The sequence below is a fragment of the Primulina tabacum genome, chromosome 3 (assembly GCF_025594145.1).
Source record: "Primulina tabacum isolate GXHZ01 chromosome 3, ASM2559414v2, whole genome shotgun sequence".
Taxonomy (NCBI): domain Eukaryota; kingdom Viridiplantae; phylum Streptophyta; class Magnoliopsida; order Lamiales; family Gesneriaceae; genus Primulina; species Primulina tabacum.
The window spans coordinates 8,975,858-8,991,070 of NC_134552.1; the positions used below are offsets into that span (position 1 = coordinate 8,975,858).

General features: G+C 35.8%; 2 protein-coding genes and 1 pseudogene across 3 annotated transcripts; 2 read left to right on the plus strand and 1 right to left on the minus strand.

Annotated features, from left to right (window-relative positions):
- The first annotated feature begins 6,548 nt into the window (after nucleotides 1-6,548).
- LOC142538371 (secreted RxLR effector protein 161-like) lies at nucleotides 6,549-7,241 on the plus strand. The gene has a single exon (XM_075643703.1). The coding sequence runs from the start codon at nucleotides 6,549-6,551 to the stop codon at nucleotides 7,239-7,241; it is 693 nt and encodes a 230-aa protein (XP_075499818.1).
- Nucleotides 7,242-8,208: 967 nt separating this feature from the next.
- Nucleotides 8,209-10,100, plus strand: LOC142539993 (uncharacterized). 2 transcript variants are annotated; one of them, XR_012819002.1, is made up of 2 exons: nucleotides 8,209-9,711; nucleotides 9,936-10,100. XR_012819002.1 is itself a non-coding variant. In XM_075645812.1 (2 exons), the coding sequence occupies exons 1-2, from the start codon at nucleotides 8,386-8,388 to the stop codon at nucleotides 9,512-9,514; spliced, it is 1,026 nt and encodes a 341-aa protein (XP_075501927.1). In that variant the 5' UTR covers nucleotides 8,241-8,385; the 3' UTR covers nucleotides 9,515-10,100. The 2 variants fall into 2 exon arrangements, 1 of the variants encoding a protein (XP_075501927.1); XM_075645812.1 differs by having other exon boundaries at nucleotides 8,241-8,622; nucleotides 8,726-10,100.
- Nucleotides 10,101-10,586: 486 nt separating this feature from the next.
- Nucleotides 10,587-13,213, minus strand: LOC142539994 (uncharacterized; annotated as a pseudogene).
- Nucleotides 13,214-15,213: the final 2,000 nt, after the last annotated feature.

Here is a 15,213-nt window from a genome sequence, read left to right on the forward strand (position 1 = left end):
GTGTGATTTTTTGGTAGGGGAAGACTGGCAAACTATATATGTTGTGTTTATTTTCTTTGGTTTGCAATATTGATGGTGAAGTAGTTTGGAATTTATAGCAGAAAATGGAGGATGATCCAAGGGTGAGGGATCAACTGAGAGTTAAATCAGAGGCCGTTGTTTTTTATTCTGATTGATGCTTGTGATTTGTGTTAGGCAAAGAACATGGATTGTGGACCACAGCCTCTAAAGTTTGCATGCTTAAATGTGTATTTATATGTGTGTGGTGATGCACGTTTCCTATATTGTTTTTGTGTGGTGCAATCCTTTATTCCCCATTATATACTCATATTAGAAACCCTGTTACCAACCCTAGAATTCAATGATTGGTGAAGATTCCTTTCCTTTGAGATTTGGACAGAGTTTTGTAAATATATGAAGATATGAATTTGGATCAACGATCAAAGTTCGATTCTCATGACTAATTCGATTGTAGTACTCAAGTAAATTGAAATTTCTTTACCATTCTGTCATAGTTAGTTTTAAATTATTTCTTCAAATGTAAATCATCAAATGTAATAAACGTAGGACAAATGAGGATTTGATAAGAAATTATTAAATACATTATAAGAAAAAATAATAATCAAAAGCAGAACAAAAGAGTCAAAAGAAACCTTTATAGGACGTATCCTTTTGAATGATGGAATTCACGCAATAGAATTGGTTTCTACGAATATTTGCGTTTTTTTTTTTTATTTATTAAAAAAGAAAAAAGAAAAAGAAAATGAGAGAGACAAATTTTGATTGCATTCAAGCTGTCTAGCTTTTGGGATTCTTACAAAATCAGAGCCTTGAACAAGACACGCAGTACATTAATTATCTTACACCATTCTTTTTGTACTAGCAAGAACTCGTATATCTATCTCTATAAATAAATAAATTACATAGTGATTAGTGTGCTCTTGCTGTCTTCACATTAATTAAAATAAACAATTTTCCCATTAACTAATACCCTACTTTGCAGGACGACTGGAGAACGTACAATTAAAGTTAACTTGTGATTACCTCAACTCGGTTATTGTTTGTGTGTAATAATTGTGGTTGTTTAGAGAACGAATGAATCGTGATGTTTGAGCTGTTGTACGGTTTAAAATATTTGAGTTGTACCAGCTATTACTATTAACTATAATTTTTGGTAAAACGAAATTTGAGAAATTAATCATAAGCTATTCTCAATACACCTTGTATATAAGTTTTAAATGAGTTTTTGTTCTACAATGAAAATACATCTCTTTTTTTGAAGAATAATTCGATCAAAAGTAATACCTTATCTCTGGTAATTTTCAGCATGAATTATATCACTGAGATTGCGAAAATATTTTTCAGAAATTTTTTTAAAAAAAAGAAAAAAAAGTTCATTACCGAGATTGTTAATGTTACTTAAATTTTTCTTAAATTCAAAAGACTAAAATTATGGGATCATTAGTAGCAATATAAAAAGTGACCATCACAAATCAGGAATATTAACTTAATTTTTTAAAAATAATATATGTATTATTTTCTCATTTAATATAAAGAGTACTAGTACCACTCATTAGGAAAAGACCAGGAAGAAAATTGTTGTAGTAAAAAAATTTATTAAAATATATTACATCACTAGCCGAAGGAAGCTCAAAAATAAGATTTAAAAGCCTAATTTCATTAAGTATGTTAGGAGAAATATTTATATATGCAAAAAATTATTGACGTGTGACGTTTAGGCTGTTATACTATACTGTTTAAAATATTTAAGTTACATCAATATCATCAGACAAACGTTCGACCACGAATAACATGACATTATTTAATAGCCCATTAGAAATAAGCATATAACCTTTTATATGAATGGCAATTAGTGGAATGTTAGGCATGATTAACTTGCTCTTGATCTAGTATACAAATCTCTTCAACTTCATCTTCAATTTAACCTAATTATTAAATAATCATTAACCAATGTAATCTTTATTTAAACTATTGAATTCTTGATTCCAAGTTGTCAGCATTTCATTTGCCACACACTTTAGTTTATTAGATGGAATCTTATTGATGTAAAAGCAAATTATCCAAATCTACAAACTAGCCTCTTCATGGATCTGTGCCACTTTAAATATAGATTACCACTGTAAAGATTATTGGAATTGTGAAGTTTAATTTTTTGATTATTTTTGGATTTGGGGTACAAAATCAGTTTAAAAGAAATAATAAAAGGAGTATTAGAAGTGTATTTTGTAAACACACTTTTATAAACACACTTTGACACACACACGTTTTGTCTTGTTTTCTTCCTTCATTTCAGGTATAAATAGGAGATAGGTCCTCCATTGTAAATGCAAGTTTATGTAATCATTTTTACTCCGCATTGCGGTTATGATACAATGCTTCACTTTTGAGAGGTTCTCACATTTCTGAAATGGTATCAGAGCAATAAATCTGCTCCAGTCTCTGTAAAAATTTTCCATGGCCAAAGGTGGTCAAGCTTCAAGTACTCAGGCAGCTGCTTGAGCATCGGTGGAAGATTCCAGCAGCCCGTTCTATTTGCACAACGCTGATCATCCAGGTTTGATTGAATTTAGTTTCGCACATTCTCACAGGTGCGAATTATAACACTTGGAATCGTGCAATGTCAATGGCTTTAACATCCAAGAATAGGCTTGGATTTGTTGATGGTAGCTTCTCGCGACCCCCAATTGATGATCTCCTATACGGATCGTGGTTAAGGTGCAATAGTATGGTGATATCATGGATACTGAATTCAGTCAATCGTGAAATCGCCGATAGCTTGTTATTAGGGGTGTTCAAACTTCGGATAAAATCGAAAAAACCGAAAATCCAAACCAAAAAAACCGAACCGAACCGAAAATCGAATTGTGTAATTCGGATACAAATGTTAAAACCGAAATTTATTTAGTTCGATTTTGGATTATATATGTCAAAAACCGAACAAACCGAAAAACCGAAATTTCATTAAATTAATAATATTTTTTATATTTTTATTTATATTATATATTTTGATATGATATCTAGTGAATGAAAAACCATTTTGAACAATTTTTAGTTGATTATTGTTTGTTTAATTAATTTAGATCTTATATTTAAATATTTTATTAAGAAAACGTATAGAAAGTTAACATAGTATATTTTACAATATATTTATATTATTAATTTAAATAATTATAGCAAAACCGAATTAACCCGACCGAAATAACCGAACCGTTTTGGTAGAAAACCGAACCGAACCGAAGAAAAATGGTTCGGATATCGGATTATATATTTCTAAAACCGAAAATCGAAAAAACCGAAATAAAAACCCGAAAACCGAACCGAACCGACCGATGAACACCCCTACTTGTTATATTTACCAACAGCACATGAAATTTGGACAGATCTACGCGATCGTTTTCAACAGAGCAATGCTCCTCGCATCTTCCAGATTAAGAAGCTGTTGAATGGATTACAGTAAGGTTCTATGAAAGTTAGCACATACTACACGCGAATGAGAACACTTTGGGATGAATTGAAAGAGTTTCAACCAGTTTCGGTGTGTAAATGTGGTGCAATGAAGGATTGGGTCAACTACCATAATCAAGAATGCAACATGCAGTTTCTAATGGGATTCAATGAGTCTTATGCTCAGAATCCAGCTCAGATTCTTATGATGGACCCATTGCCTGCTATCTCGAAGATTTTCTCATTGATCATGCAAGAAGAGATGCAGCGCTCCATTCACAATGATGTGCTTGGTTCACCTATGAATAAGCCTCCCACATCTTTCCATTCACCTCACATTGCTGCTGTCAAAGGGTCATTCGGTAATAGAGATGGTAGAGGTAATAAAATTGATAATAGACATGTTTGTTCTCACTGTAACATTCCAGGACACACTGTGGATAAGTGCTACAAGATACATGGCTTTCTGCCTGGACATCCGAAGCACAAGACCAAAGAATCTGACAATAGAATTCATGCTAATCAAGTTAAAAGTACTTCTTGTCCTCAAGCTTCTGAGAAGATTGCAAGTCAGGCTAGAGATGCACTAAATCCAGACCAGTGCAAACAACTCATTGCATTCTTGAGCTCTCAACTCCAACTTGATTGTGACACTTCTTCGGATTCACAACAGTATGAGCCTTGTGAAGCTTCGGTTTCTTGCTTCAGTGGTACATTTCCTTACTGCCTTAGTGTTCTTCCCAATATTCATAAACATTGGGTATTAGACATTGGTGCCACTCACGACATTTGTTGCTCACCATCCATGTATAATGTGTTTATACTTGTTTCTTCTAATGTCACCCTTCCAGACAGTTCCAATACAACGGCAACATATATAGGATCAAGTCATCTATCCTCTAATTGTTTGCTTGAGAACGTATTATGTGTTCCTGCCTTCCATTTTAACCTCATATCCATAAGTGCGTTAACCAAAGACATGCATTGCTCAGTGTCTTTCTCCTCTAACTCTTGTCATATTCAGGTTCTCACCGAGGGCAAGACGATTGGGACGGGTAAACGAGTTGGCAATCTATATGTTCTAGACATCTCAAGTTTACACCCAACTGTATGTAATGTTTCATCTACTCTCACTCAAAGTAAATTGTGGCATTTTCGTATGGGTCATCCTTCTTCTGCTAGTCTCTCTGTAATAGGTAAAAATTCAGGTATTGACTCAATAAAACGTGATGAACCGTTTGATTGTTCTATTTGTCATATGTCCAAACAAAATAGATTATCATTTCTCTCCAATAATTCCATATGTGATGCTTCCTTTGATCTTATCCACATTGACATTTGGGGTCCTTTCCATCCAATGAGTGTCGAGGGATATAGATATTTTCTCACCATTGTCGATGATCATTCACGCTTTACTTGGGTTCATTTGCTAAGAAGGAAATCTGATGTATTAACCATCTTTCCTGATTTCTATCAGCTGGTCTCAACTCAATTTGGGGCCAAGATTAAGGCGGTCAGGTCGGATAATGCCCATAAATTAAGTTTTGCCGAATTCTTTAGATCCAAAGGTATAATTTCTTAGAAGTCTTGTGTTGAGCGTCCACAGCAAAATTCTGTCGTGGAACGCAAACACCAACATCTTTTGAATGTTGCACGAGCCTTAATGTTTCAATCACACATTCCATTACCTTATTGGACTGATTGCATCATCACTGCAGCCTATTTGATAAACCGAACACCTACTCCACGTTTGGATAATAAATCTCCCTTTGAATTGATACATCACAAACTCCCAAACTATTCACATCTCAAGTCCTTTGGATGTTTATGTTATGGCTCCACATTACCAAGTCAACGCACAAAGTTTTCCCTCGAGCCATAAAGTCTGTTTTTCTTGGGTACCCATCTGGTTACAAGGTATAAAACTCCTTAATCTAGAAACGAATGAAATTTACATATCTCGTGATGTTGTTTTTCATGAGAATATGTTTCCTTTTGAGAGTCAAAACACGCCCCAAGTGGACCTCTTCTGTGACAATGTTTTGCCAACTCAACCCGAATCAATCTCTGCGTCTAATGGTGATAAACTTCCTCCTCACACTCGTTCTGGTAGAGTTCATGCTCAACCATCTCACCTACGAGACTATCATTGCTTCACTACTGATTCTACATTCCCATCTTGTACTAATCATCCATTGACTAATGTGCTAGATAATAGCAAATTATCTCATTCATATAAAGTCCTTATCAATGCTATATCCACTGTTGTTGAACCTCAATCCTTCTCTCAAGCTCTTGTTTCTCCGGAGTGGCGTCAAGTCATGTTGGATGAATTGACAGCCTTGGAATGCAATGGGACTTGGACCGTTGTGCCTTTGCCACCCGAGAAGAGTGTTGTGGGGTGTAAATGGGTGTACAAAGCCAAATTCTTAGCTGATGGCACACTCGAACGCTATAAGGCTCGCTTAGTGGCAAAGGGGTATACTCAACAAGAAGGGATTGATTATTTTGAAACCTTCTCTCCTGTTGCCAAGCTTGTTACAGTTCGGACTTTTTTGGCTTTAGCTGCTGTGCGTGGATGGCATTTGATGCAGCTAGATGTCAATAATGCCTTCTTGCACGGTGATCTTTCTGAAGAAGTATACATGTCCTTACCTCCTGGTTATCAGATCAAGGGGGAGTCACATCCTCACGATGTATGCAAGCTACACAAATCTCTATACGGCCTTACACAAGCATCACGACAGTGGTATACAAAGTTTTCTTCCACTTTACTTCGTATTGGCTTCGTCCAGTCACATGCGGATCATTCTTTGTTCACCCGAAATCATAATAATGCATTCATAGCATTGTTAGTTTATGTGGATGATGTGGTTTTAGTCACGAATAATGAGGTAGAAGCTAAGGCCTTGAAGATATTTCTCAATGATCAGTTTAAATTGAAAGACTTAGGTGATTTAAAATACTTTCTTGGAATTGAAGTTGCTTGATCAACGCGTGGAATTTATATTTTCCAGCGTCATTATGCTCTGCAATTGCTCAGCGACACTGGCCTCCTTGGGTGTAAACGACGAACAACCCCTATGGACATTAACCTCAAACTTTCAAATGATGATGGTGAATTGCTTCATGATTCTTCCTTGTATCGTAAGTTGGTTGGAAAACTCTTGTACCTCACAGTCACTCGGCCTGATTTGGCTTATTGTGTTAACAAACTTAGTCAATTTGTATCCGCCCCACGAGATAAGCATCTTCAAGCAGTATACTCGGTGCTTAAGTACATCAAGGGAACGGCTAGCCAGGGACTATTTTACAGTTCATCCTCCACACTTAAGTTGAGCTTATTCACATATTCTGATTGGGCAGCTTGCCCAGATACTCGAAGATCGATTTTTGGTTTTTGTGTGCTTCTTGGAGATTCCATCTTATCTTGGAAGTCAAAGAAGCAGCATACCGTATCCAAATCCTCAGCTGAAGCGGAGTATAGGTCAATGGCAAATGGCACTTGTGAAGTGGTCTGGATGCTTTGCTTGTTGAAATATTTGCGTGTTCACATCGCTGGCCCAATAGCCTTGTTCAGTGACAGTAGTCAGCTATACATATTGCCTCAAATCCGGTCTTTCATGAACGAACAAAGCATATTGAAATCGATTGTCATGTTGTGCGCGAAAGGATACAAGCTGGAATCATCAAAGTTTTCTACATTGCCTCTCATTTGCAGTTGGCTGATATCTTCACCAAATCCCTCCTTCCAGGACGATTTCGGGACTTGCTAACCAAGATGGGAATTCAAAATATACATTCTCCATCTTGAGGGGGGAGTATTAGAAGTGTATTTTGTAAACACACTTTTATAAACACACTTTGACACACACACGTTTTGTCTTGTTTTCTTCCTTCATTTCAGGTATAAGTAGGATATAGGTCCTCCGCTGTAAATGCAAGTTTATGCAATCATTTTTACTCCGCATTGCGGTTGTGATACAAGGCTTCACTTCTGAGAGGTTCTCACATTTCTGAAAAGGAGTATTATATAAATATTTAATAGAAGGAATCAATTATGAATTATTTCATCGAATTATTGGAATGCATGGATTAAATTGCTCTCTTGTATATATTCTCCCTTGTTTATGCCTCGAGTTATTGGGCTGCATGAATAGTCAAGCATCATTCAAATCATATAAACACGTCAAAGAGAGAAGATTTTCATAACATGCTGAAGCGACTAAAATTAGAACTCCCTGAAAGGGCTCTTGCAAATAATAAAATATAGATATATATAGATCGTACGTAAAATCAAGAATATACCCCTAGCTTGTACAAGAAGATCCCATGCATATCATTTCCCCGTAATCCATAAACAATCTGCTCACAATCCCCGTATAACTCAGGTTGATCTGAGTTATATTAACCGCCTGAGATTTTAGGCACACTAACTACAATTAGTAAATATATATGAAGCCTCAAACCGTTGCCATTCAACGAGGGATGAGAAGATTTAATTAGAAAACTCAATGTACGTAGGTCACTTTTTTAGTACAATATATCATATTATAACGAAGCATATGCATTAGAATTTGTAATTCTTGTGTAACAAACTTAAAATAATATTTACTGAAATAAAGTTAAAACTGTTAAAATCATTTAAACATAATATAATTTTATATTAAGAAATCTGAGGATTGCTTGGAAATATTTAAATATGATTATGCGAGGAATGAATTTGAAGCGATTATTCAAAATTTACCAAAAAACGGCGTCGTAATGATAATCTGTGACATTGTCAGGGGAATCCCCTCTCTCGTATCTCCCGCCCCCGAGAAACCCTATTAACTGGTACTCCTCCAATTCCGATTTTAGTTTGAGTTTCAAAATCTCCGAGATGGTGACCACCACGGCTGTCTCTTCCGCCGCCGTGGCATGCGGCAATTGCGGCCTGGAGGAGCGGCTTCTTCTCCATCACGTCCGTCACCGCGGAATCTTCCGCCGTCTCTGCACCACCTGCGTTCTCCGCCTCCATGCACAGTCCTTCTGCCCAACCTGTTTTCAAGTCTACCCGCCAATCCCTTCGAACGACGCCGTCATCAACTGCTGCAAATGCTACTCCTCCTCTCACTCCCACTGTGTCTCAGCGGGATCCACGCCCCCTCCCACCCTGTACGTTTGCCCCCTTTGCATCAACCTCAACACCCCGATTTTTAAATTGAAAACGGCCAAGGAGGTGAATGTTGAATTTAACGAAGGGAATGGGGGTTTTCAGGTGATTGATAGAGACGCAGCGAGGAAATTACTGGCTGCTGCTAAGATTGCATCCACGTCAATGAATAAGGCAGTGGTGGCCGCTAAGTCAGAGGCGGAGAGAAGGACCAAGGAGGCAGCTTTTGCCAGAAAGAGGGCCAAGGAGGCATTGGAACATGTGGCGTATTTGGTCGTCAAGGAGAAGTTGAGCAAGAAAGAAGCGGCACTGTCGGTATCTGGTGGTCTATCTGGATCGGTAGCTCGTGGAGTTGGTGTATCTTCTTTGGGTATTGATGGTGCTAAAGTGAAGAGTGAAAATAATAAGAATGTTATTCTTAGTGATAGAGATGGGAATGTGGGTGTTGCTGTGGATTCTTTGGTCATTACGGAGAAGAGGATTGTTGATACTAAAAGGAATATAGATGAAATAGATAACTCAACTCAGGTTTTTGCTGCATTAAATGTGGTTGAACTGAAGGAAAACGAGAAGATAAGTGGAATATCGGCACAAGTTGAATTGGGTGCTCCTGTAAATCATGATCATGTGGTGATGGATGTGGACGAAAAGGCTAGAACAAGAGGGGTTGCAGGAGAAAACGTTGCAGAATTGATGTTGGAGGGGGACAACTGTGACATTGAGACCGCGATATTTGCACATTTGGGGGGTGATGAAGAGGATCACGATATGAAGGGAGATGAACAAGAGGAAGTGAACAAGGGGGATGTTTTGGTTCAATCTATTGCAGATCAAATGGAGTCTATGGAGAATGGTAATTGTGACCAGGAACATGACAGTGGGACTCCACTATAGTTCATTTTTCCTTGGGAATGTTTTCAAAATTGTGCAGGATGTCGTAGTGAGATTTTGAAATTCTAGGATTGAACTTGCTGGTTGAGCTATTCTTTATCTGAAGGCACACTACTTTTCTTGGTTTCAGGTTTTTGGTTTTGTTGAAAGGCTAGTTGTGCTAGCCTTGCATTTGTGATCACGTGGTGATTGATGATCATGTGAGTGCTGTCTCTCTGTTTTTTCGTATTTATAGCTGGTGAGGCTGATCCTTTTTTCCATGTATAGATTTTCAAGAACTTGCAATACTGATTGTGTACTGGGCTTTGTTTTTTATATTTCACACGTCTTAACTTTGTTTCTGAACTCATGCTACCAAATGAGTATATCTCCTTCAATGGGCTAGTATTTTAAATGTGTAATCAATCCGCTTGTTTTTATAAAGAATGATATGAAGCTCTCCGGCCTCAAGTGCTACTACTGATGAAATATTCTTATGGTTGTGGGGACTGAAGCTACTGGAACCGTATCTGCTGTCATCACAAAGGCCTGTAAATGGTAGTTTTAGTTTTTAAATTTTGATGATATGTACATTAAGGCGTATGAAGAATCCAGGGAATCGAATTTTTTCCTATGTTTTTCTAAAAGGATGGAATCTTTTTCACATCAAGTGAAAGAAGCGTCGTCTTGGCTTATTATAGACTTTGTATGACCTTTAGCACTCGGAATAGGCTATCATTTTTGTCGACCCAACTTGCGAATTTCAAATTTTGATAGGCACAATGGAAACTGTCTAAATTTGTTTATTAAATTACCAATGATAGAAAAAGGAATTCTTGTTCAACCAATGGCATTTTCCTAAATCCGAACAACGGCTGTCCCTTTTCTCTTACTAATTATTTATTAATATGTGTTTTAATTATCAAATATATCGTAACTGATATTTATTTAATGTAGAAACCAATAAAACTAGTATTGTTACTAATGTAATTTTTAATCGTTCGAAAAAATGAGTTTACCATTTAATTTTTTTTCAAAAAAATTAACACTTTCTATGAACTTTTATAAAAAAAAAAACCTTTTTTGACTTACTAATTTCTTGAGAAGTAAAAATTTCTATGATAAAAAAAGAAGCAAAAACATTATTATCTTCAAACACAGTCGGTAGGTTCTGTTACAGAAGTTGTTGTTTATGAGCGGAGAATACCAAAGCATATTCACCTACTGCGTAGAATGCCACGAAGGTTCAACGAAAATGCTGTCTTATCTTCTTGAAATGCTTGCACCACACAAAAACGTAATCCAAGCAAAATATGCAGACAACTCCTAGTTCAGGCGTTCGCTCGAGCTCAAGCAAAATGGTTCGATTTAACCAGCCCGGATCAGATGAAGTTGAGTACCATTTCGTGAACAGGAATACTTTGGGAATCTAATAACATCCCCATGTCAGACCGGAAGGAATTATGCGCCTAATTTATCACGTTTTCTCAAGCCCTCTTAAAGTATGCTACTCACATTATCTTTAACTACTATCTCTTTTCTTCCAAACGAACCTCCCATTAACAATGCGTGAGCAGAGGCATTTGAGACACAACCCTTTTCCAACATTAAGTCCACCATGTGTCCCGGCTCACGTCTTCATCCCTCTCTCCACAGGCCATCGACCAGCGTATCATACATTGCAGAATCAAGAACACCCCCTTGGAGATGATCTTATTAATTGAAGGATAGATTGAATGTATTTGCAAATGGCTTGCTAAATAACACAACAAGCAAGCGAATGTTTCTGAATCTAGCAACAAGTCCTCCAGGAGCATTAAGTTGAAAATAGTAATGCAATCTCCTATTCGGTTTAGAGTAGCCATATGCTCTGAATCAAATTGCAATAAGTTTTCTTACCAAAGGTGCAGCCAACTACAATCAAGTGTGAAAATATCACCAGCAGATAATGTTTCTGGTACGACTTAGACAAACCGCGCAGAATACTATTGTAAGTGGCAACAGACGAGGCCGTACCAGTGACATGAGCCAATGATAATAGCATTATAGTTATGTGAACCTTTCCGTGTACGCATATTTTTTCAATCAACATATTGAATGAGGTGGATTGAAGAGCACAACCCTTACTAGACATATACGAAAATACTTGAGCAGCCTCTCGAGTTTTTTCCCTCTGGCATAGACACTCGACAAGTCGGGCGTAGGAAAAAGAATCCAAAACCCAATCTTTCAATCTTACATGCTGAAACAATTCTAAAGCATTCTTGAGATTTCCCTTATTGCAGCGACCAACTATAAGAGCAGATTAAGTAGCAGAGTTCGACACCAAAGAAGAAACACTACCATTCTAGACAAATATTCCAAGCCTTTATTGATTCCTTTTTTTTTCCACGGAGGAATCCCATGAAGATATTCCAGGAACAAGTAACCACTATATTCCTCTGGAATTTCATCGAACATCTTTTTTACCACCCAAAAATCGCCTGTGTTGCAATAGGACTCAAGAAGTGTGTCACAAGCATCCATCGCATTTTTCTTATCCAAGAACTTCTTCACCTCATCAAATTTGTTTAACTTACAAAACCCTCTAATCATATCAAGATTGACTTCATGATCGGGTAAGAAGCTACAATCCATCATTTCTTTGAAAAGTTTCATCGCATAATCCATGCAAAGATGCTCACACAAACACCTTATCATAGTCCTGTAAATGACAAGATAGGTCCGGCGCAAAATCGGAGGCCTTCATCATCTTAAACAACCTCATTCCTACTCCTAGATTCCGCAACCCGCGGAATAAAGGTACCACACGAGAATAAAAACGAGAGTCGGGCTCGCATCCAAGCTAAAACATCTCATTCAATATAACAATCGAATCTTCCACTCGATTCCTGGCAACAAGACTACTTATTAGTATCTCAAAAGTCCTGCTATTAGGAATACATCCTTTCTTAAGCATTCCAACACACTGATCCACAGCTGTATCAACTCTCCCATCTTCAAAGAAAGCCTCCAACAGGTAATTCCAAGTATCGACGTTTGGAAGTACTCCGGCTTACACCATTTCTTTCTACACAAACAAAACATCCTAAAAATCTTTCTTTTCATCCACGATTGCACCCATCAAGGCATTAAACACCTCTACAGAGGGCTTAAAACTACTTAGATTCGTGACATAAAGAACCCTATTAAGCCTATGATTCCTAACAAACGAATCAATCGACACCAAGAAAGAAGCTGCAAAACCCGGGAATTTCTCCTTTGCCATCTCATGACAAAATTCCTCCATTTTCTCCACATTTCCGGCCATGAACAACTTAAGAATCATACTCTGATAAGTACAAGCAGTGTGGTGGAATCTTTTCTGATGGGCAGCTCATTCAAATAGCCTCAGTGATGAGTTCAAATCAGGTGTGATGTCCAACACGGAGATTAAGCTATCCGGGTGGAGCTTATCCTCTAAAAATTGAATCTTTGCCTCAATGCCGAGGAATTAGAATGATTCTCATCGGTTTCTGAGGTGGCTTGGATTTCAATCGCACATGAAATCGAAGAAAGGAAAGCATTCGAAGAAACCCAACTCGAAACTCTCTTGCGGGTAAAAGTTTTTATGGCCATTCAAGAAATCCGCAAGTTCCAGAAAAAGATTTGGTTTAAATATAGTTTCATCTCAGAATATCGTTGTCTTGGATGTTGAAACTACAAAATTCCAAGTTTGTTTTATTTATTTATTATTTGAAATAATAGAAAGTTTTTCATCAGTTCATAGCCCTTCAGGATTTTCTTTTTCCTTTTTCTTAACGTCAATCACATTCACCTTACTTTGGGTAAATTATTGAGCTTAAATATACTATAGAAACATTACAAAAATAAATTATATATATATATTAAAATAATTTAGAAGTAAAATAAATATAAACATATACAATATGGACATTATATAATGTTTCCAAGAGACTTAATATAACCTTATAAATAGTTGAAAATCTTAAAAAATAGAATTGCACGCATAAGAATTCAGTCTAAAAAAAAAATCGACAAATTTGCATACATAGACATGCATGTAATATGTATTTACATACTACGAATCATTCGATTATGTTTTAAAAAATAAAATGAATTAATAAACTCAGATTATTCTTCATAAAAATACTGTCTAATCTAAATCCAGAAGCCCATCTAGACAAACAAGAGTTGTCTCTACTTGTCCTATTATAGAAGACAACTTTTTTCTAAGTTTGATTTTGCTTTGACATATATTAATAAATTTTTTATCAATAACAATCTTATGATAATGAATAGTATGATGCATTTTTTATGATTTTATTTACAGTATGAGGCATGGCATATATAGCTAAATTTGAGCTTTCAAACTTCCCGAATGATAAACTAAATGGGGTGGACTGGCGATGTAACCAAAATTTTGAGTCGACCTGCTCGTATTCGTCCTGCTAATCTTTTTTGACGACGTTGCATAATTGTAGTGTAAGATGGCCTACAACCCAACTGGAGTGAGCTTGCAATGGTTATGGAATAACGTGTGTTTGCTGCTGTAGGCCGGCTCAACACTAAATCCACAATCACAGCTGGCGGGCCTCAAACCTTATGAAGTCTGTCTTTTATTTTTTATTATTTGATATATATTTATTATACAGTATTAAATTCAAGAGGCATATCCATTAACAATTGGAGTATGATTATCGTGAATCTTATAATAATGCTGACTATGTACTCAACAAAATAAATGGCCATCTCCATTTATACAAGCCAAAAAAAGTTGGGAAGGAATCAATTTTGGTGGGCCTGAACAAAAATATGAAATTTAATTATTTTTTTAAAACAAAAAACAGAAATCATGTTTAGGAATAATATATGTCTGTTAACAATCCCTTTCCGCACAGTTAAAGTCCGGTTATGTGTGACAAAAATGCAGTCAGCATCTCTCACTGAAACTGTGATTTGCCCTTTACCCATGTTTGACGCCAGTTAATATTTTATTGTAACTCCAAGAAATGAAACCGATCCATTTAATTCTGTAATTATATTTATTTGTTTGCTTACATTTATCTATATATCTATGAATATATGAACGTCAATTGTGAATTTACGTCAATGTCCTTACATTCATTTAATAATAATCATTAATACATGTTTATATATGAATGTGAATTGTGAATTTACATCAATCTCCTTACATTCATTTAATAGTAATAATTAATACATGTTTATTTTTTATATTTTTTTTGTGAATTTACACACTCTATTTTTTTTTTGTTTCCATGTTTTTCATATATTAATTAATGAAATTTAAAATAAATTGAAGAGAAATGAATTTTAGTCTTTTTCAATCTATTAATTAATGTGAATTTACACACTCCATTTTTATTTTTATTTTGTTTTCCATGTTTTTCATCTATTAATTAATTAATGAAATTTAAAATAAATTGACGAGAAATGAATTTTAGTATTTTCCATTCTATTAATTAATGAAATTTAAAATAAACTGAAGATGAATGAAATTTAGCATTATTTTTTGTTGTAATGAAATTTGCACTCTATTTTTTAAATTTTACGATATAACTGATACCATATAGCTAATACGAAAGTCACAACTAACAAGTTAAATTCGATTAAAGAAAATCTATATATATATATATATATATATATATCTATATCTATATATGAATGTGAATTTACATAAATGTCCTTACCTTCATTTAATA